The sequence below is a fragment of the Odontesthes bonariensis genome, chromosome 1 (assembly GCF_027942865.1).
Source record: "Odontesthes bonariensis isolate fOdoBon6 chromosome 1, fOdoBon6.hap1, whole genome shotgun sequence".
Lineage (NCBI taxonomy): Eukaryota > Metazoa > Chordata > Actinopteri > Atheriniformes > Atherinopsidae > Odontesthes > Odontesthes bonariensis.
Genome location: NC_134506.1, coordinates 39223510 through 39245174, shown reverse-complemented (window position 1 = coordinate 39245174; position 21665 = coordinate 39223510). Strand labels below are relative to the sequence as shown.

Here is a 21665-nt window from a genome sequence, read left to right as displayed (position 1 = left end):
TGTCTCTCGTCATGGTATGAGCTGTAGAACACATCATCCTGTCTGTATGAGGCTCCTGCTGCAGTTAGAAATGTGTCCCTGGCTAGCTTTGGTTGCATGACTGACAATAACAGTCTTTTAACCTCTCTCACGACCAAAGATATCCTAACAATTCTTTCACGCTGGTCATCTTTCATCCGGGATGCCCAATAATTATAATAATAATAATTATAATATATTTTATTTATAAAGCACTTTACATCAACTTAATGACCTCAGAGTGCTACATTTGTAAAACTAGCATTTAAAAAACAAAACAAATAAACAAACAGAAAAATAATTTTAAGATTTTCCAGTTAAACTAAAGACTAGTTTAACGACCTGTACCATGCCATGAGGCACTGGTGGTACAGAAGGGAAATCTTCGATCCTGTACTGGACAGGAAGCCAGTGGAGGGATTTGAGGATGGGTGGGATGTGGTGGTACTTCCGCATTATAGTGTGTACTGTACTGAACTTGTAATCACTTGCATTGAAGTCCGTGGATTAGCGCCTCCTGCCTTGCCCTCCTTCATCCTGAAATCATTGGTGACCAAGTCATAGCGTGGCCTCGAGTGTTAACATCCTCGTGTAGCAGGACATATTGAGATGTTGAACGTTGATGTCTTGACAAATTGAAACATTAGCTATTTCTGTGTCAAATTATGATTTTAATAGCGTTTAGTCTTTATTTTTTAGGTAGTATATTAAGCCATTCTAAATATCTTGTGCCTTTTTTTAATGGATCTTGAAAGATTTTAGAACTGAAACCCTGAATTTCATGTTGTGGCGCTAAATGCAAGTTCATTAGTGTCACACCCATGGACTCACGTTTTTTAGTTTCATGTTTTAGGTTATGTTTTTGTATCAGTTCATGTCTTAGTTTTCCCTGCACCCTGTTAATTACTTCACTTACTGCACCTGTTTATTCCCCTCAGCTGCACTCACTCCCCAATCACTCCCAGCCCTCTATTTAGTTTCCTGCATCCCCTGTCAGTTTTGTCAGATCTTTACCTCTGTTAGCGTTCATGACCTGTCTGTCCCAACCTACCTGGCTAAAGCTAAGTATTTATTTATTCCATTCCATTCCATGCCATGCCATGCCTTGAAAGTTCTTTGTTTATTTTGTCCAGAGTTACGTTTTTTGAATCCGGCTTTGCCGCGCCTTTATTTTGAACTTTGTTTGTTTTGTTGTCAATAAATCCACCCTTTTTTGAAAGTCCGCATCCGTGTCCACCCTTTCCCTCCACCGCAACCTGACAATTAGGATTCATTCTCTGTGGACAAAAGTTTTTTGTCCTAATTACATGGCTGACAATTTATTACTTTGGGAGATATTTTAGTCTGCAACACTGCGGTGGACCAACTGATAATGATGACCCCAGAGCAGTGCCAATAGCATGCTTAAAAAGGTTAAACCAGCAGTCACAGAAATAGAAACAGGATACCAAGTTCAGGGTTATCAAATCAAATTTATTTATATAGCACATTTCATTTACAAACAATTCAAAGTGCTTTACATAAAATAAAAGCATTGCAGCAGGGAGTGTAAGAAGCATTAAAAATACATAAAAGAATATAAAGAGAAACAAATAAAATCATTTAAATGAATTTAAAAACAAGCAACAGTCTAGATAAGTTAAAAGATATTTCATGCATAGTTTTGTGTGTTAAAAAAAATGAGGAGAAAATGATGCCGCAGCTTTCTTCTGAAAGGATTAAATGGAAGTTTCTGTTCTCCTGCCTTTAATACCAGCTGCTGCTTTACCTGATGGGACCTCCACACACATCAAAATCAGCATCTCTTGTGCTGCCAGGTTTAAAAACGATTCCTCAGCTGTCACTTCGATTAGCTTTTTTTTCTATATCTCACTCCTCATCCATTCTCAGTTTACTGCAGGATGAGAGGCCTACTACTCTTTATTTATTATGTTCAGTGTCTTTGTGTAAAATCACTGTGTTGAGACACACAGTTTGAATCACCCGTTTTATTGTTATGAAGTTGAGTAATCCACAATTTATTCTTAATTAGAAAGAGAAGGAAATGATACTGAAACTACCGACCATATTGAATATATATACTGTAAATCACTAATGCCTTTTTGGTGACAACTGATAGTTTAACTGAAGTTCCCATTAGAATTAACTTCAGACAGAAAACGTGGTTGAGGTTTTGCTTACAGTCTGTCTGGCTTTGTGATGAAATGAGTCCCACACTGTTAAATCCTTGTCTGGGTTTCAAAAGTACTTTAGGATGATTTTTCTCCACACTCACACCAGTGAGCAAATCTGGGGTAAGACAAGGTTCAGGGTATTGCTCATGGGCACCAGATCCTGCCAACCTTCCAGTTGGTGAATGTTCGCTCAGACACCTCTGCCATGGCTGTACCAATGGACCAACTGTAATGTTGGCCAAAAAGGCGCCAACAAAATTTCACATTTTCTCAGTTCTGTTTGCTCCATTCTGTTAATCTCCATTTCTTTTTCAAACTGAGCCTCTGAATTATACTCATGTTGTAAAAGAACATCGTTAATTTGTCAATTTAGCTTGAAATGGCAGAGTTGAAAGTAAAAGAAAACTTAAGAACAAAGTGCCACAAAGTAAACAAATGAAACAGAACTGCCCTCATAATCAAATTTGACCGTATATGTTGCATATCCCTCCTCCAGATTCCAGCACCATGGGTCATCGGCAATTCCGCCTCTACATCTCGCCTCTCAGCAGTAAACTTCTTTTTATCTGAGTGAATTTAGATGGAGGGAGCCGCTTATCCTGCACCACCCTCTGTTATGAAAGCTCCTCACATTGAGCTGCCGAGGGCGTCCCTGCTCCTCCCCCCTTGCTGCTCTGATAGGTTCATGCCCCCATGACTCTTCAGCAGATGAAAACAGATAAAAATCCCCCAGACATGGTGTGAACAGCCAGTTGATGTCTGCCACACATTGATTCAGCTGAAAAGGATGCATTGGGATAACTGTATTTATTTTTATAGTTATTCAGTTGTTGTATGGCAGGTGAATATTCCACATTATAATGTGGTAGTTGGTTACGTAAGGTAGTTGGGTTACGATAAAGTGCTGCCTCAGCCAATCAGAATGGCGTTGACCGATTCAAACTTTAAAGGTCGGGTTCCAAACGCCCCCGCAAATTTCTAACATATCAAACCACACCAAGGGGGCGTGGCATTGAAAGAAACCACACATCCGGATTAGTCGTTGCTAACTTGCCATATATCGGCCAAAACTGGCCCTAATATGTTTCAACAAAGGTGGGCCAAGTGTGTTTCCTTATATGTGGGCCACTTTAGGCTCATATCCAAATTAGTCATTGCTAACTTGCCATATATCAGCCAAAGCTGGGCCATATTCGTTTTGTGATATTTGGCCCAAATGTAGCATTTACTACATGGGCCAGTTTAGGCTCACATCTGTTTTGTCCGAGCCAGAAGAATGCCTACAGTGCCGGATCGTTGCCTCAAGTGGCTCACATCCGCATGCTATCTGGGTAAGACATATGAAGCCGACAAAACTTTCTCCTTTGACTTGAGTTCTGTTGGCTCCTCTCTTTTTGAATGTATATACTTTAAAAATATGTCTATTTACAGTATATACTACAACACAGTTCTGTGGACTCGAGTCATAATCTTAAAAATGTCAAGCGATGAAGCAAAAGTGTGTGGTGCTGGGGCTGGGTTTCAGCCCACGTCTCCCAGGTAAAACTTCTGCAACCTGTTTATTTTTACCACCATAAGGTTTGTTAAGTTTGTTCCGGCTGTCAAATGTTGCTTTTGCCAGTGCATCATGTGCACTGATGCAAATCACACCTTGGGTGCCAAAGGCCTCTTAACACAATAGTCGCACCATATTGACACAAAAAAAAGACATCTTCATCAAGCTGCCACTGTTCACCTTTTATCATTCACACACTCAGACCAGGGATGGCTTAGCACCACTCACTGTGCTTACAAAAAGCCAGCCAGCATTGCGTAACCAGTGGAATGACAACGTGGCCGCTTAGAGCAGCTTGTTCCACCTTACCAGCTTTGTCTCTGTGACTAAATACATTGCCGGTTCCGAAGTGTATCAGCTTCAATTCCCTTTTTGCCTCTGCACTTATAAATAAGGTGCTAAGGCCCATCAGTCTTGCTTTGAATGGGCAAGGTGAAAGGGCTACAGATGCATCACTCTGTGATTAACCAGCATTAGTTGCCACTTAAGGCAAGTTGAAACTGAACTTAACGTCCCGATTGCTTTAACTCTTTTTGTTGACTGGAAGTAACACTGTGTCACCTCTGTCTTCTAAACTCAGTTTCACGGCATGCTTGCGCAGTATTTACTATCTTTTTTTTTTTTTAGATATTTATAAAGACTTTGGATTAGGATTATCGAACACACTTTTAAGAGATCAGTCTAACTCTCCGCACGGCAATCCCTCTCACTTTAAAGTGGCACTAAGCAGAGCTCTGCGGTGGCTGTTAACTGTACGCAAGCCAAAAAAAATAAATAAATAACTGTATTTGTCTGCCTAAAGTGTAATAGCTTGAAATAAATCTGTGCTTTGAATGCTTTTAAAGGGAACCTAAGAATCCCAGGGGGGTATTTAAACATTGACAGCTGTTTTACATTCAGAAATTGTGGCATTAAAAAAAATCTGGCTGTCAGTTCTTGTTTTTCAGTCTTGCAGTTCAACAGAGTAATGGCACCTCGGTGTTGGCTCAGCCCTCTGCAGCCATCTGGTTTTACAGGCAACTTTTCAAACTGTCTCCGTGAAAACAGTGAAGCTTTGTTTTCACCAATAGGCTTTGTTTAATTAAAGATCTCACAGCTGACGACTGACAGTTATCACACGCCTGAAAGGAAACATAATTAAGCCACAAATGTAGCACTGAATATGTTGTCAGCTATATCAATTTTACGCAGTTTATCAACAGTGTTAAGTCTAATATTTGTCCAGTATGGAAAAGTGATTTTATTGAACAATTTGCGGCAGTAAAATGGTATATACTTTACAGTGAGTAATCCAAATAAAGTTTCTGGATCGGGTCTTTTAAGAACAATAAAAACATAAAATGGCTTGTAGATGGGCTGTAAAGACACCCTCCATCCTTAAGCACTTTGAAATGTATGCAGGCCCGTACCAGAGCAAGAAATCTTCAGAAGCACCTGGCAGAATTAATTGTCATGTCAGCAGTATTGATCAACCACCCTTTCAACCCTCTGCAGATACATTATGGCTGTAAAAAAAAACGTCCTTAATGCATCTTTAATCCATGCTGACTGCCTTGCCGGGGGCTCTTATTGTCTCGTAAGTGAAGTCATTATCTGTGATGTTCAGTAAATGCCCAACAGAGAGCCCAGCCAAGGGTGAACTACCTTTACTCTGATACATAACAAAGTGAGACATTCCTAAGACTAAATGGGTTGGCATTAATTCTTTCTTTTGGCCAGTTCAGCTGCTTCTTGCATCAGGCAGAAATGCAGACTTCTGCATCCACATTTATTCCTGCTGTTGTGCATTTAGTAGCGGGGAACTCGGTGGAAATTAAACACCAAACACTGCAGCATGACATCGAAGCAGGAGGCTTCTTTCTTCCTCTGAGATTATGGCTGCAGATGAGAGAGTACAGAAGCTGTTGAGCATCCATTATACAGATGTCCTTCCGCTTCCCTGTCAGACCAAGCTAATGGTGTTTTCAAAAAGACTCTGTGATACTTTATGCTGTGCGTTCCCCCTGTTGGTATCAGCATCTGTTAGAAAAATATGCTTACAGATTTAAAAGGTGCATGGAATTGATTTTTAGCCAAAAGGAGGGAATAAAGTAAAAGGAGGGGGGAAAAACGCATTCTGAATATCCAAATGATCAGAGTCGATACTACAGTAAAATCTGATATGAAAACAGGCCACTGACTGATCAGAGATAGTCACACTCTCCTCAGCAGGTGATAAAAACCCAAAAATCTGTAGGCATAAATTAAGAATCAGGGAAGAACCTTTAGAAACCAAGAGTGCAGGTTTTCAGTTGATAGTGGGCTCCACAGCACAGTGTTAAGTGTATACCTGGCTCACAGATAAGTAATATTGAGTCTTTTTTGACAGAATAAGTCATTGTGCAAGTGTTACAGTTTAGTTTAATTTCTACTTATCTACTTTTAGTATTTGTTTTCAAATCTGATGATGTTTTGAGTGATATCTATGCAGACAAATAGAAGAGTGTAGATGGATTCTTCAGCTTTCAGGCAAACTAAGGTCACAAAAGTTGGCTGTACCAATGGAATAGGGGTCTCTAAGATCTGTTTGTGCCATAGAAACTTTGGTTGAATGACTCTCACTCTAACCAACTCCTGGGAAAGCAACAAACCGTACAATGAACTGTTTAACTTTCATTTCAGCCAGTGGAAACACACTTTGTTCAGTGTTTGTGAAAAGCCTGTTGTTTAAAGAGTCTTCTTGCTACAGATGTTTCCTGGCGGTCTCCTCAGCCGCTGACATCGGTATATAAGTGAAAGACCAGGTCACATCAGAGGTCACTGTGGGCCAGTTTCAGATGTTGGGTTTTCTTTACAAAGTTAGTGGATTTCTATAGATGATGCAGAGTGCTTCCTACTAGGGGGGCTAAGATGGAGGCGAGGTGTTTGGCAATGTTTTAGGTGACTTGCTGTGATTGAAATGTCCTGTTGGCAATGGGCCGACCGGATCTGTGGTTCCCAAACACAACTGGTGAGTAAACATGAACTTATCTGGTTTCTTGAAATAAAGAAATAGGAAGCTGGTGAATTGTGTACAATATAATTAGATGTAAAAAAAAAGCGCATTAGAGCTGAATCAATTGTGATAAACATATCAAATGATATTCATAAGCCACTATTTCCAAGTAAAGTAACGTTCTTTGTTTCATCCTCCACAGTAGTGGTGGTGAGTTGATGAGGTCAGCTTTTGAGGATGAGAGTTGAACAATAATGGCTTCCTTTGGACATGATCCGAGATGCTTTGTGGATATCATAAATAATTCGATGCATAAAAATCTTAAGGCAAAAACATTTGAGTAAAATGTTGTGTCATAATGAATTTTAGTTAAATCGAGGTGATTGTATTTGTTGAGACAAAAGCTGAGTTTTCATTATTATTTTTGATTTGTAATAAATTGATGTACATAAAATAGAATAACCCATATAATCCCTGACATTTAAAGTACTTCCTTATAATGAGCTCTTATATTGTTTCCAATTAAGACAACAGCTTCTTCTACTACAGTACAACAGCTAGCAACATACCTCTACCCATGTTTGGAGGGTTTCTTTGTGCAGTTGTCCTGATGTCTTCTGTATCAATGTAACAAAGAAGTCTGGAAGTATTGAGGCTGGAAACAATCACCCTTAGTGGAAAGCATTCTTTCATACTGAGTACACAGGGTCATACATACAGCTCACATATTAAAGATGTAAGACACAAAACAAAGAAGCCAGGTCTTTATATACCCAGATGTACGTGCTGACCAACACGTCTCTCTGCTGGCTCTGCTCTCGACATATAGTTTCTTTACATTTCTCTCAGACTTCCTGGCTGACATATTAATGAACACCTATAGCTGAGAAATATCTCAGCTTTAGACCATCTCAGTGTGATACAAAGCATTGATCAGATCTGGCTTCTCCAAATGTACTATCAAGCCTCTGGATAAACAACTCAATCTAGATTATTTGCTTCAAATCAGTCGATGGAAAAGTGTCTTTTCACAAGATATTTGCTTCACTACCTAATGGAAACTAAACGACTAAACTGCCATTTATGCAAATACGGAGACTGAAACGTACAGTAAACGTTCTTTGTAACTAAGATAACGGGCTGAAAGTGGCTAAACGTTATTGTCTTGAAGGATAGTTCTTGATGAGGTTATCAGTATTTTTGCCTGTCATATCACATATAGTACTCCGATTAATTGATCAGGCTCAGGCTAATTGGAAGCTAACAGAAACATTCTTTAAGCCCATGAGATTTACATTTTCTATTCGAGACGAGATCATTGTCAGGAGGTTAATAATGTCTGTGCAACACGTCATTGAGCTCTGCTGTGCTACTTGGAATGCTAATTATACCATCTCTATTTGGACAGTTACAAAGTATGTTTTCCTCCTTTCTTAGCTACTTAAATTTGTGGAGTATTCACATGCTGTCTCTGTGATATTCCTGCTCTTAATTCTGAGATGGATCCTTGGACACCCAACGACCGTGAATGCGGCTGCTTGCCGTGGCACAGAGCGGAATGATTTCATTCGCACCACCCATTGGAAAGCAATCTAGGGCCTGTAATGGGAAACTCAAATAGCATTTCTTTGGGTATAAGCATGTCTCAGGAAGTCACGAGTCAGCAACTGGCTCACTTAAGCAGCGAGATAGCTTAGGGGAGGTCAAGGGGACTACAATGAAGGAGAGCTGTTGCTGCAGCAGAGTCCTGGTAATGTGATGTGGAGAAGGCACAGATTCAGGAGCAGGAATTGAGAAATGGAAATTCAACAAGGAATCGACACAAGGCAAAAGACAAATGGGACACGAACGATGAAGGAGAGACGTGAAGTATTCGTGAGATGCTTGGATCAAGATTACACAGTTTGTGGAGGCTTGAGATCAGTTGCATCAATGGTAAACTTCGGGCTTGAGTGTCAGAGTAGAGGAAACACACTTCACTTTGTACAACCATGGAATGAGGAAACGGGAGGGAATACAATGCAGTGGATGTGAAATACCACTCCTTCCCCATGTTCCTTGTTGTGTTGTTGAACAACAGCATCACATTTTGATTCTTTTCTCAATCCCACTCGGTAATGGAAAACTACCACCACCACACTTTTTATGTATAGCCTATGGAAGAGGCGAAAAAAAGAAATAACTAGCTTTCCTTTCCCTTCTCCTCGGTTCCAACTGACCAGATCAGGTCAGATTTCTAGAAAGGAGATGACAAAATGACTGACAAACAGGGATGATTACGTTGAAATGTTTTTTTTTTTGCAGCTACAATCCCTCAGTTCATAGATGAACAATTCATCATTTGACATGTGAATAAACAATAAATTTGTCCTTTTTCTTATTATTTCTTTAACTACATTTCATTTTATCACACATCCATTGTCAAATTATTTCCGAGAACCATTTACCTGATGTTAAGAGCTGTTTTGAGGCGAGCTTCCTCTTTAAAGAGCAGCACAAAATGGCCTCTTGCAAACCAAAAAAATTATTTAGATATTGTGAATTAGATAAAGAATACATAAAGATGTGTGTATAATATCCACCTTTCTACAAAAAGGTTAGCATGTAGCCATGCAGGGAACTAGTGTTTCCTCACACAAAGACCTTCAGGATGACAACGAAGTCTCCAGATTTCTCCCAGACTGGAAATACATCCCACTGACACAGATGCACATGTATGTCAATCATTTCTACACGCTGTAACTTAAAAAAGCAGTGTTAATTCAGCGCTTTTGACATAAATTTTGATCTATTACATTGATGCGATTCCCTTCTTGCTGATTTTCCTCATAACTGCCAGGGAGAAATTGATTGCTGGTATTGTACAGCTCGACTGTGATAAACTGGCGACCTGTCCAGGGTGTACCCTGCTTCTCACCAGCTGGGATAGACTCCAGCTGTGTCGTGACTTTGAATAGGATGAAGCGGATATGGAAAATGGATGGATATTACAGACTGACAAGCCTGAATTTCGGCAGATGATTATAGTATGGCTTTATTTCATGCTATTTGACGTTCCTTGATGAGAATGAATCAGGAATGTAACCATAGACTGGGGCTTGTATTGGGTAAGAAAGCTCTACACCCCGTCCCACCCCCACCCCAGTGATGCTCCAGTGATGCTCCTTCATCTTTTGAAGTCATTAGTTCGATAGGCAGACATTATGCTGATGATGGTGAAATGATAATTACAGCTAGAGATAGATTGAGTCAATGTAAGTGTAATTAATTTTTAAGTGTGAGGTTTATTAGTACAGAGGCAATCAGGCTCCTAATGAGCGCCTGATAGAACTTCTTAAATCGTGGAACCAGCCAGATTAATAGCTTCTGGCACAGGACTTTTATTTATTGCTCTGCATTTGTTTGTATATTTAGCCCCCCCCCCAACCAAACACCGGTAGTAATGATTTATGCGAACAAATGATCTATTTTTTGGATTTATTAAATAAATGTAGACGAGCTGGTGCACACAGATTACACACAGATATTGTGCCCACACACCATCCCCGTATATGTGACTATGAAAAGTTTTTTTTGTACCCATTAAGGCTCATCTTTTAAATCATGTCATTAATCAAGCTTAGAAATACTCAAGTAATTTCTCTTTAATGAACTCGCTCAATTAAGTCTGCCCTCTTTTTGGTTTAATCCTTCTCGCTTTGAGCACCGTCTAACCATTCTTTCTTCTTTCTTGCTGTTGTTCTCATTTTGTTGCCTTCACTACTCTTACTTTCCCCTCCATTTCGTGGAGAATGTTTCTGCCTCTTCTCGTTGGTGTGTTTGTCTCGGCGTTGTTGATGCATGGCAGCATGTGCTCTCACGGAACAAATCGCAGCCATTTGCACTGCGAGCCTGCTTCCAGCAGAAGGCAGTGGGACCCCTGTGCACACATACTCACTCAAATAACTGCAAAATGAATGAGATGTCACTCTGTGACTTATCAACAAAGTGCATTGTTCTACAGAAAAGTTACAATTTTTTTTTTTTTGGGCCAGATTGAAGTTTTATTTATGATTGTTGTTGACAAATGTGCTTTGCAGGAAAGTGAACTCTACAGCAAAAGGCCGCACTGTCAAAAAGTATAAAATAGTGTAATGGTCTAATACCCTTGAGGGATTTGTCACAGCAGCATTCACACCCTTTATTTATTTACTTCTTTTTTACCAAAATGAATCACTTTAAACTGAGTCACAGCAATCCCAGAATTTTCTCACAGAAGTGAAGTAAATGTTCAACTTTACGTTTACGTATGAATCCACACCTTCAACAACACTGAACCCTCTTGTCTTTTGAGGTCACCGTCATATTAGCTGGGTTGGACAATGTTATTTAATGTAAATTATAAGTTTTCCCCCTTTTTTGGTCTTTTACCACAATGATATGTACAGTGCTACATACCACTTTAAGAGTCAATCACTATAAATGTAGTCATTTGAGAACCTGCCTATTTGGAAAAGGTGCCACCATTATCAGCAGTGTTGTTATGGCCGTTTTACCAGGTGCCAACCTGGAAAGTTTGTAGTGACTGTGTCGGCCTGAACGTTAAAGTCTGTCACAAAAGGCCAGTGTTGTAGATTGTTTTTTGTATGCACACACAGCACAGCAGATTGTAAATGATAAGCTCCTCGTGTGCAGGTTAGCTTCTAACATTGTCACTCTGTGACTGTATGTGTGGTGACCATATGTTCCACATGTTATCAGGATGGATCCAGATAGTCAAACCCTGAGAATTTACAGTGACGATCTCCGTTTTTTCAAATCATGCAGCAATGCATTTTAAATATACCGAATACTAACCCCCCTATTCCCAGTTTTTGAGCAACACTTTTGGCAAATTCTTGATATATACACAACCAGTGAAAAGTTCTGACACAGCTACCCATTTAGTAAATCGTGCACAATTTTGACTGGTCTTATATTCAAGTTAAATTACAGCACAAAACCGAGTGTCACTGATTGCAGACAACGGGTGTTTACTATTTATATTTACTCTGCTGCTTTCAAGTGCAGGTCCACGTCAGTAAAGTCATATTAAGATATGCTGGAACTTTAAATATGACTCATTTGTTTACCTGCAAAACAGATTTATTTATTCTGCTTGACCTTATTTGATTCAGTGTTTGTTATTTAGTGGCCAGGCGGTCATCACTGATACGTTTTCAGCTTCTAGGTTAATTGTAAAGTTTAATTTAGCTCAGTTTAGTTCTAATTTGGTTTCCATCAACTCCTGTGGGACACATCTTGCTTTAGCTCTCAAATGTTTCACTTTCTTCAATAAGTAGTCTCTTCTATCCTTTTCAAGTGTGATATAGTACATGTAAGAAGGGCAAAAAATCAGTGAGTGAATTAGTTACTGTTTAAAATCAGTACATTCCACATAGTTATTTGATCCATTGTTAAACTTGCATAGATGCAATGTTATGTTATATAAGATATATGACATGATATCTCCATAATGTAACCCTGATAGTTTTACATCTTTATGGAGTAGCTTCTTTAGATATAGATATAGATGTAGATATAGATAAAGATTTAGGTGGATGTATGAATGGATATGAGGACAGTTTACAGTTTGAGCTTGAATTTATTCTTTTTTCTTGATGTGCATTTTTCTGAAACGCATGCATCAACATGAAAGCCACTATTTTAAAGCCCACGTGAATGCCAGAAAGCACCAGGCTTGAGTCCCAGAAAGTGTCATAATTCTTTCAAAAGTAGTCAGTGGAACCACTTTTTACCTTGAAGTGCCTTCACCAGTTGTTAAACTCAGATTCAAAGCTGTTTTGTGCTGCTGCTGTAATATTCAGGACATAAAAGAAACGGAAATAATACACCTGTCTTCCTCATTATAGCCTTCTGCGAGGAGGGATGCCGGAGCGGCGGTACCTGTGTGTCTCCGAACACGTGCGTCTGTCCCTCAGGATTTACAGGACGCCGCTGTGAGACAGGTAAGATCTGAGGACTCAGCTTCATCTAACTTTGCACCTGTCTGCCTTGGTTTGCTGCCTCTGCTAATTAAAGGTCAGCTTGTGCATCATGTTGTGTTTATCAAGTTTTGAGTGGATGACATGTGGATATTGCACATGGACAACTGAATACACCACAGACAGCTGTGTTCTCTTGGCTGGAAATATCAGAGTGGCCTCTGGATAGAGCACAGAACACGAAGGTCATGATGCAAACTAGTACACCATGGAAAGGTCTGTTTCGTTCTCAACACAACCAATATGGTGGATTAGGTGGATGAAACCTAAACCTATTCCCTATGATGATACATGACACGATACTTATATACAAATACACTTGAGAAGAATGAGTGTTATTTATATGTGCTTTAGGGATCTTCAGCAGATACAGTAGATTTAACATTTGAGCTTCCATCATACACACCTTGATCATCAATATTTTTACGTCTCAGTAGTAACTGTCCACTGTCCAGTAGTTTTGTCTACTTTCAGTTTCTGCCCCTTTTTTGAAAAAAAAAAAAAAGCTAATTCAGCGTCCATCTGTCTTCCCGCTCGTGCACAGGTGATGCTCTCATAGGTCACCGGTTGCGCACAAGCCCATCATACATGTAGACCCAGCCAGTTGGTGTGGAGTCGGCTTAAAGTACCCATCAGGACTGATAAACATGAAACCATGTGCACGCACACACAAAAACACATTAACACTCAATCTGTGAAGCTTTTTATTTGAATTATACAGTGCAGAGATGAAGGATCCCATGAGAGCCATAGAGGAGACACATAATTCTTTCTGCTCTCCTCTTTTTCTCCTCCCTCCCTCATTTATTTATCATCTCTTCCTTCTATTCCCCCTTTCTTACTCTCTTCTTTCAACCATCCATTAACCATTTTTACTTTCCCCTGCTCTCTTCCACGTGCCCCCTTTTTCATTTCCTCTTATTTTCTTATGCTCATGTCTTCTTTCTGTTCTCCTTTCAAGCACCCCTTTCCTATTCCTCTCCTCACTTTTCTTTGCTCCTTCCATCCTATTTCTTTCCTCTTTCCTGTTTTCCTTTTTTTGCTCTTGTCCCTCCTTCTCTTCCTCTTTTGTCTTTTCCCCTACAGACGTCCACACCAGTTCATTTAAATTTTCCTTTATTTCACCTTCTTTTCTCCATCCTTTCTCTGCCTTCTCTGTCATCCTTTTCTTCTTCATTTCTGACTCTCCTTTCCAATCTGTCATCTCCTCTTTTGCTTTTTTCTCTGACCCTCCCGTTGCATTTTCTCATTTAGTACTCTGTTCATTTCTTTTCCACTCCTTTTCATCAATACATGCTCATTCATCCTCTGTGTTCCTCTGTCCTCCATATACACTTCTTTAATCTCTCTGTTATTAAACTTTCAGTCTCTTCTTTCTAATTTTACAGAAATGATTATTCTCCGGTCAGCTTTGTGCAGCATGTTTCCATGGTTTCTCTTTAAGGTTTGACATAAATGTTCACATTTCTTCATGTAAGGCAAGGCAAGTTTATGTGTATAGCAGAATTTAACAACAAAGCGATTCAAAGTGCTTTAAAGATACATTAAAACAGTAGAAATAAAAAGCATGATTTAAATTTTAAACAAAAAAGAAAGAAATAAGAACAATAAATAAAATCAGATAAAATCAGTAGTTCAAATTTGTAAAAGTTTTGAAACTCAAGTTTCAGATTTGGAGCTTTATTCAAATGCAGCTGAATGTAGTGTTAGCCTCAGCTGCTGATGTCCTCAAAGTCTCCTCACATGTTAAACACTGGTTTAACATAGTTTTTGGTTTCACCACAGATCCGTGCTGTCTGTGTGAGTTTTTTTTGTGAAAAGCACCAATGATAAAAAAAAATCCTGTTATTTTTTGTCATTGATGTAAAAACTGCACAGTTACATCAACACTGCGTATGTCTAATTAGTCAGACTTAATTAGATTACATAGAACAGCTTAATTAACAGAAAGAAAAAACATGAGAACTTATCTTAATTCAAATCTTGATTGTTTTTAATAAAATGTGTTGCAGGCTGACGGTAGCTAACACTGAGGTAGCTAACGGTAGCTAACACTGAGAATACTACTCGCAGGGAAAAATTATTCCAAAAATAACCTACACATACAAATGATAAAATCATATCAAATTCGAATTCTGTTCAGTTTCCGTGTCTGAACGTCACACCATTCATAAACAATCAAAACAATCGCCAAGTAAATCAAATTTGCTCCTAAAATCATAGGAAAACGAGCAGTGCACTCTCCACTGAGTCGCTGGGGGCGTGTCCGCCGATGACCCCTTAATGACAGATCTCAGATCAGTTGGAATGAGCAACATTATCCGAGCAAACAGTTGGGAGGTCATTTTGCTGTAAAGTGAACTGCTTAAACATGAGCACAGACATATTATTAGTTATTAAAATATTTATCAAAAGCAGATAAGAAAGAATGGCCTGAATTTATGAAATATAGGTAGAAGCAGCTCATAGATATATTTATTTTAGCGGAATTTTATTGGTTTTCTCTAAAGAGACATAAAATAACTACAACTCAAAAACACCAAAGACACACAAAATGACCCAAATTAAACATTAGATAACAAAAAAGTTACTCTAAACAACCACAAAGATACATGAGGCGACATTTAGACACAACACGGCTAAGAAGAGAAATAAACAACCAACACTACCTAATCAACAAGACTCAAAACAACTCAACATGTCCACATGGAAATACCAAAAATTCCACAATAAGACCAAAAAAGAGCTTAATGACACTTAAAATGGCCACAAAGGGAAATAATGCCCACTCAAAGATTGAAATCAACTGCCTTTGATGAGTTAGAATTGAAGGAATACCTTTGAAAAGACTTGGAAAGCCAAATTTTTAAAGCTTTTAGTGCATTCATGTAAGTAAAACTGCTATGTATGGCTTTACTTGATGAGTGTCTATGAGATCAGATAAGTTAGTAATAAGTAGCATCCCATTGGAATCTACTTTGAAAACTCATCATTGAAAACACATCTAACATGTTTACATGCAAATCTCTGAATTTGCTTTACTTGGACTTTAAAGATGGAGTCAGCTCATGCTCTGCTCTGGGATTTCTGAGGTACATGTGTTGTATCTACTTCTGTCGTGTGCCTGTGTTTCTGTACGTCAGAATCTTACTTTTATCGCTGCTTTATTACTTCAGCACTCAGATTAATGGAAAAATGATTGTTGGGCTGTTCCAGTGTGTCACTCCAATTCTGAAAAGCTGCTTATGAAATTCTTTTCTTCTTTTCAACACTTCGAATTTGTTGTAGGGAAAAATCATATTAAAACTTATTCAGATGTATAATCCCAGATCTAAATATTTGAAACCACTGGCAAATAATCACAACAACCAGAACGCAACGCATTTTATCAAATCAAGTCGACCACAACTAATTAACACTCCCCAACTGCCACCCCCAAGAAACGGCATCAACTGTTAATGAATGTGTTAAACTGACTCTGCAGTGGTGTTCACTGATAATTGAAGCTTATATCCAAACACAACATTCTGCTGTTGCGTCTTGACGCAGACTTCATATGTGCCAGTAAGTTGGATTTCAATGAGTAGCCAGAATCTAGGATTAGGTTGAAAAACTACAACATTGCATCTGCATAATGATTTTGTAGCTCTTCCTTGACAAACTTCAGAAGAACGAAGGAAGGAAAACATTGTACAAAATAGAAAATAAGTTGTGGGAAACAGCTCCTCCTAGAATGGGACAGGAAATATAGACATCTCGCTGATGAGACTCCTCCCTGTTGCTGTTCTTGGTGCCTGAGGTTATTACAGATGCAATGCAGTGCAAAATCACTCTGCCTCACGTATGTGTGTCTCAAATTTCCTCAACATGTTCCGTATAACTCATTCACAGAAGATACAGAGAAACGGTGCATAAAACCCTTAATAACTGGTAAAAACTGACAAAATAATAAAATGTTTAAATTTGCCTAAAGCAGTGGCAGGAATACAGGAGTCTGAATGAATGTATTAAGATGTTGATGTACGTTTAAAGTAGTGGTGGGCCGTTATAAAAAATATCGCCGTTAATCTATTCTCAAAGTTAGGTTGGGAACTGGGTCAAAATAGGTAAGCAAACTGTGATGACTTTTACCAAACTTTATATCACTTTATATCAAACACAGTCCGGCCAACGCAGACGAGCTGAAAGTCCAGCAAACCTCCCTTGGGCAAGTTCAGGAGCCGTTCGAGCAAGATGTTCCAACACGGTGGAATTCCACCCTCGAGATGATCAAGCGCGTGTGGCGCAACAGAGACGCACTGCACACAATGCAACAGCAGCACCACCTGGCCCTCCCAACAAGTGCTGAATATGAGAAGTTGACGAAGCTAGAGAAACTGCTGGAGCCATGCATGTGAATAAGCTGGTCTGCCTGCTGCGTGTACACCAAGAGCGACCTCGCTGGAGAAGCTTCGCTTGAGAGTTTGCGTTGGTAGCTTTGGTAGCTCGTGACGTCACATTTAGAATGTTAAATTCTTAAAGGCCCCGCGGCTGTGCAGCACCCCCGCGAGAAAAAAACATGAGGAAAGTGAGGGCAGGGACACGAATAAACGTGTTGTTATTTACAATTTGTTATTCAAGATATACATCACGTTACAAATGATGTAAAACTACATTAGGTACACCTGAGAAGAGCAGGAATAGCAGAGGCAGCTGTGAAAAAGAAACTAAATTCGAAATAAAATCCGAAATAAATCAGAAATAAAACTTAATTGCAGTGAGAAAGGTATGCGTGGGGTTACTACACTATTGTATTGAAGCACTCGACACGGCAATTGCAACAGTCTCAGGATTAAATGACTATTGTTTGGATAGGAACCAAAGTTTACACGTCTGTTTCCGCGAACTCTGCGGATTGCCGGACCCCTGAATGAGCTATTTTAATCTAGATTAATCTAGATTAATTTCAAGATTTCAGTGAGATTAATCTAGATTAAAAAAAATAATCTATGCCCACCACTAGTTTAAAGATGTTCTGTGTGGAAAAAATACATCAAGCTGAAGCTGTGACTCATGTTCAATCCCTGAAAGAACGTCATGAAGTCAAAGGAGTTCAGTTGGAATGTAATCTACAAGATAAGAGGAGCCTAAAGTATTGTTTGGAGTGTCAGTTCACACGATTGGTCAAGTAAACACTACAAGGACAGGCGTACCTTAGTGTTGTGTTTGCAATTATTTATCAGTATTTTCAGTGTTTGTGCGTTGGTAGGTGCTTCAACTCATTGCACGTATTCCTCTTCCTGTTAAACAAAAAAACATTCAAGAATTAAGTTTAGAAAATGACTTTTGTGTCGTGAAAATTTTCCATACTTTTATCTCCAAATCAATTTCCTCATCTTAAATCGTTTTTATGCAAATAAGTGAGTATTTCATGTTTATTTGCTCATTTACTTGGATTCCAGATGTCACTGCAGTTGCTAAACCTCCTGTCATGCACAGTCTCAGAAAGCAAATGAAAAACACGCATGGCTGTGTCTTCAAGCTAAGAAACAAAACCAAAGCTTTGGAGGTAAAATGGAGATAAAAAATATTCCCATGTCTTTAAAGTGCTGTCTGTATTTGTGGAGGTTTTCTTAAAGTCTTGCCATGGGCAATTTCTATGAGCTGTGCAGGAGGTTTCTGTTTAAAAAAGTGGGTATGACATGTTCTCTGTGTCTGTATTTCAGTCTATTTCCCATCTTTTGAAGTCTCTGTATCCTCTGACTTCACCTTCCTCCTGTGTAATACAAACTATCACTGCTCTTCTGACTTTTCTCCTCTGTAGTCTATACTGTACCCCCAGAAGGCGCAGAGCATCTGAATATAAAGCTGATGGGAACAGAGTTGATCTTATCACTGATCTTTTCATCCTCTCCCGAGCTGATCCGTTCCTTAGGCTTGCCTGTCTTTCTCCAGTGGGTTTACATAGCCAACTCATTTTCTGAGGTTTCACTCCGAAGGAATCAAAAACTGAGCAGCTCACCTAGTGATGAACTCCCAGTTCAAACAAATTCCTCTTCTTTGTCAAAGCTGCTGGGATTACATATATAATTTACAAAACAGTGTTTTATGAGCTGACTGACTTTGTTTTAAACACAAAATGGCACAAGTTGACTTTAATGTGACTGTTCTTTGACACATAGCCATGTAAGGATGGCTGCAAACCAACCATTACAAAGCACTCTATCTGCAGAGGAAAGGCTTGAGAAACATGACACATCGCTATTGAGGCAGGCCCTGAAAGCACATCAATTCCCACTGGCCACCTTCTTCAAAGGCCCATCTTTATTGTAAAAATGAAATATAGTTCAATTCAACGTCAAGATGGTTCAAAGTGCATAAAACAATAAAAACATGTTTCAGCAACACATACTTTTAAAAAATATGAAGCAGTACAATGAAAAGTACTGGACAGTGAAAGTTATTGATATGCTGGATTCAACCAAATGCAGTGGAAAACAGGGAAGCCTTAAGATTCTTATAAAAGAAGTAGAGTGGCAAAATACTTTTAGTTCTGTGTCTTTAGACAGATCAGTAAATACACACTAATAGGCTGACTTTATAACTGACTTGATATGGCTTTTTCAAATTCTGGCCTGAGTCAGTAATGACACCCAGATGTATGGGTGTTTATTTTTATTTGTGGTTTTTAACATTACAAACCAAAGTTGTGCATCGACTTTTAACTGTTTTCTTGCTCCAAGGCAATTATGTAGTTACGTAATCATCCACATAACATTGGTAACATATTTTCTTGCTTTTCACATAATCTTAGTCAGCAGGCGCATGTTGATGTCGAATGGAATATGCCCCAGATTAGAACCCTGGGGTACGCCTCATGTAGTTTTTGTTTGCTAAGATGTGTGATCAACCATAGACAGAAAATATTTGGATTCAAACCAAGTTAGTGATGTCCACTTTCCAGTGTGTGCAACGCTATGTTAGGTTCAACTGAATGAAATGCAGCACTGAAATCAAGTAAGACTAAGATGTTGCCGTTGTATGTGTTTAAGTGGATGAAATGTATTACTTTAACAACAAAACTTGGCCTGGAAGATTTAAATCTGTTAAGTATCAAGACTTGGTTCAGATATTAGAGCAGCCTTTTATTCTAAAGGCTCTAGCATGGTTGCCGCGTCTGCTAGCGCGAGCGGTGTTGATGATGTCACGATTTTGTGCCCACAATATATAGTGGCGCAAGTCGATGCGCCAGTAGTTGCAATTTTCTCCGTCACAGAGGTGGCGCTGCTACGTGAAGGTTACCGCTACTCTACAACCACGAAAGTGGAGAAGAAAACAATGCCACTGTCAAGAGCAAGAATACTGTAATTAATGATACTGCTGCAAATCAAATCAAATCAAACTTTATTTATATAGCACCTTTCATACTAAAAAAGCAGCACAAGTGCTTTACATAATAAAATCAGTAATCAAATCAATTCATGCATAAACTCACACACAACATCACACCGACAACCACACTGCACACATACTACCCCCCCACCACCCCCAACATGAGCAACATCAATATCAATATATGCAGTATTCGGATCATTTTAATTTTTCAACATCAACAGAGTCTCTGCCCTCTTCTTTGCCTTCACGTAGCTGTCCCGTAGCTTCTTCCACAGACTCTCACAGAACTTTCCCTCTTTCCCCAAAGTTCTGCCAATCTCTGTGCACCAGTTTTGGGAGTTTACGTGCTCCCTGTGCTGTTTCACTGCAGTTTCGTACAGGTGCCTGTACAAACGCACCTCCTCACTGAGCCGGTCTCACATCGGTCCATCTGGTTCGTTGTTCTCGGCGCAGCCAAGTTACAAAAATCGACTGGTGCACGACACCGCGCTGCGCCGTCTTTTCAAGGGAAGCGCCATGCCTGAAACGTCATTTTGACGTCACGGTCCGCCACCGTCGTGACAGACGCGTCAACTATAACTCCGGCTTAAGGGTGTCCTACCTGTTATTTGATTACAATTTTTAATTCTCCTACAGCCTCAAAATCTCCAAAAGAAATCTTAAGATTATGCTGGTTGTCGTTTCTGTATGAGAATGAACTACTGTAAATGTCCCATGTGACATTTTCCAGCATGCCGTTTCAGTAGGTTAGTAGAGCTGGGATAAGTGTAATTATGTGAAGCTTCGGAGGGCTGGGGATCCTCCGGAGAGCTTTGGGGTTATTTTAGCTTTATGTGGTTTAATTCCAATTTTCCTCTCTTTGCCAAAATTCACATCTCTTCACAGTGTGGGCTGTCGTAGAGTCTTCATTTCCCATCGGGAAAATTCAGAAATGGGGCACAAGTGAAGCCTTCCAAAAAGTACTAAGTGCTCTCATTTGCATTGTAATTCAAGGGAAATGAAGAAAACTGAAATGCTGTATGGCTTCCTTTCTTTTCTGGGACTGTAGCTATGATTGATGGGGTGTTTTAAGAGTAGTTGAGCGCATTGTACTTCGTACCACATGAAGGTCGCTGGTCCACTTCACTTCCACAGACAGAGAATGGAATTCAAACATACTTGTAAACACTCAGCAGCTAACAAATAGCTTTATAAACCTATTAAGGAACTAGATTATTGACCGTGAAGATGAAGATGAAGATTAGTATTTACGATGTCTGAATAAAAAAGGTCTTCAAGGCTTGGTATGGATGGGCTTTCAAATAGCATGAGCTCTGCATGAGAAGAGAGTTGGAGTCCTAGTGGAAATGGGTATTTCAGTGTGGACAACTGCTGCTGCGAATCAGAATGGATGTTGGCAAAATATTTGTAAAAATGACACCTAAAGAAGTCACCTAAAATGTTTTGGAAGAAGGTGATAAAAGTACATCATGTGGTTGGTGAGGTTGCATGTTCTGTTAACCCTTTGAGTAAGATGTCATGACAGCCACTGGGCAGATTGTCATGAA

General features: G+C 39.3%; 1 protein-coding gene across 1 annotated transcript in view; it reads left to right on the top strand.

Moving 5' to 3' along the window:
- LOC142380820 (protein kinase C-binding protein NELL1-like) overlaps positions 1-21665 on the top strand; it is a 298110-nt gene that overhangs the window by 241512 nt on the left and 34933 nt on the right. The window contains exon 15 of the mRNA XM_075466741.1: positions 12613-12708. Coding sequence (XP_075322856.1) covers positions 12613-12708 — 96 coding nt within the window. The remainder of the gene's footprint in view (positions 1-12612; positions 12709-21665) is intronic.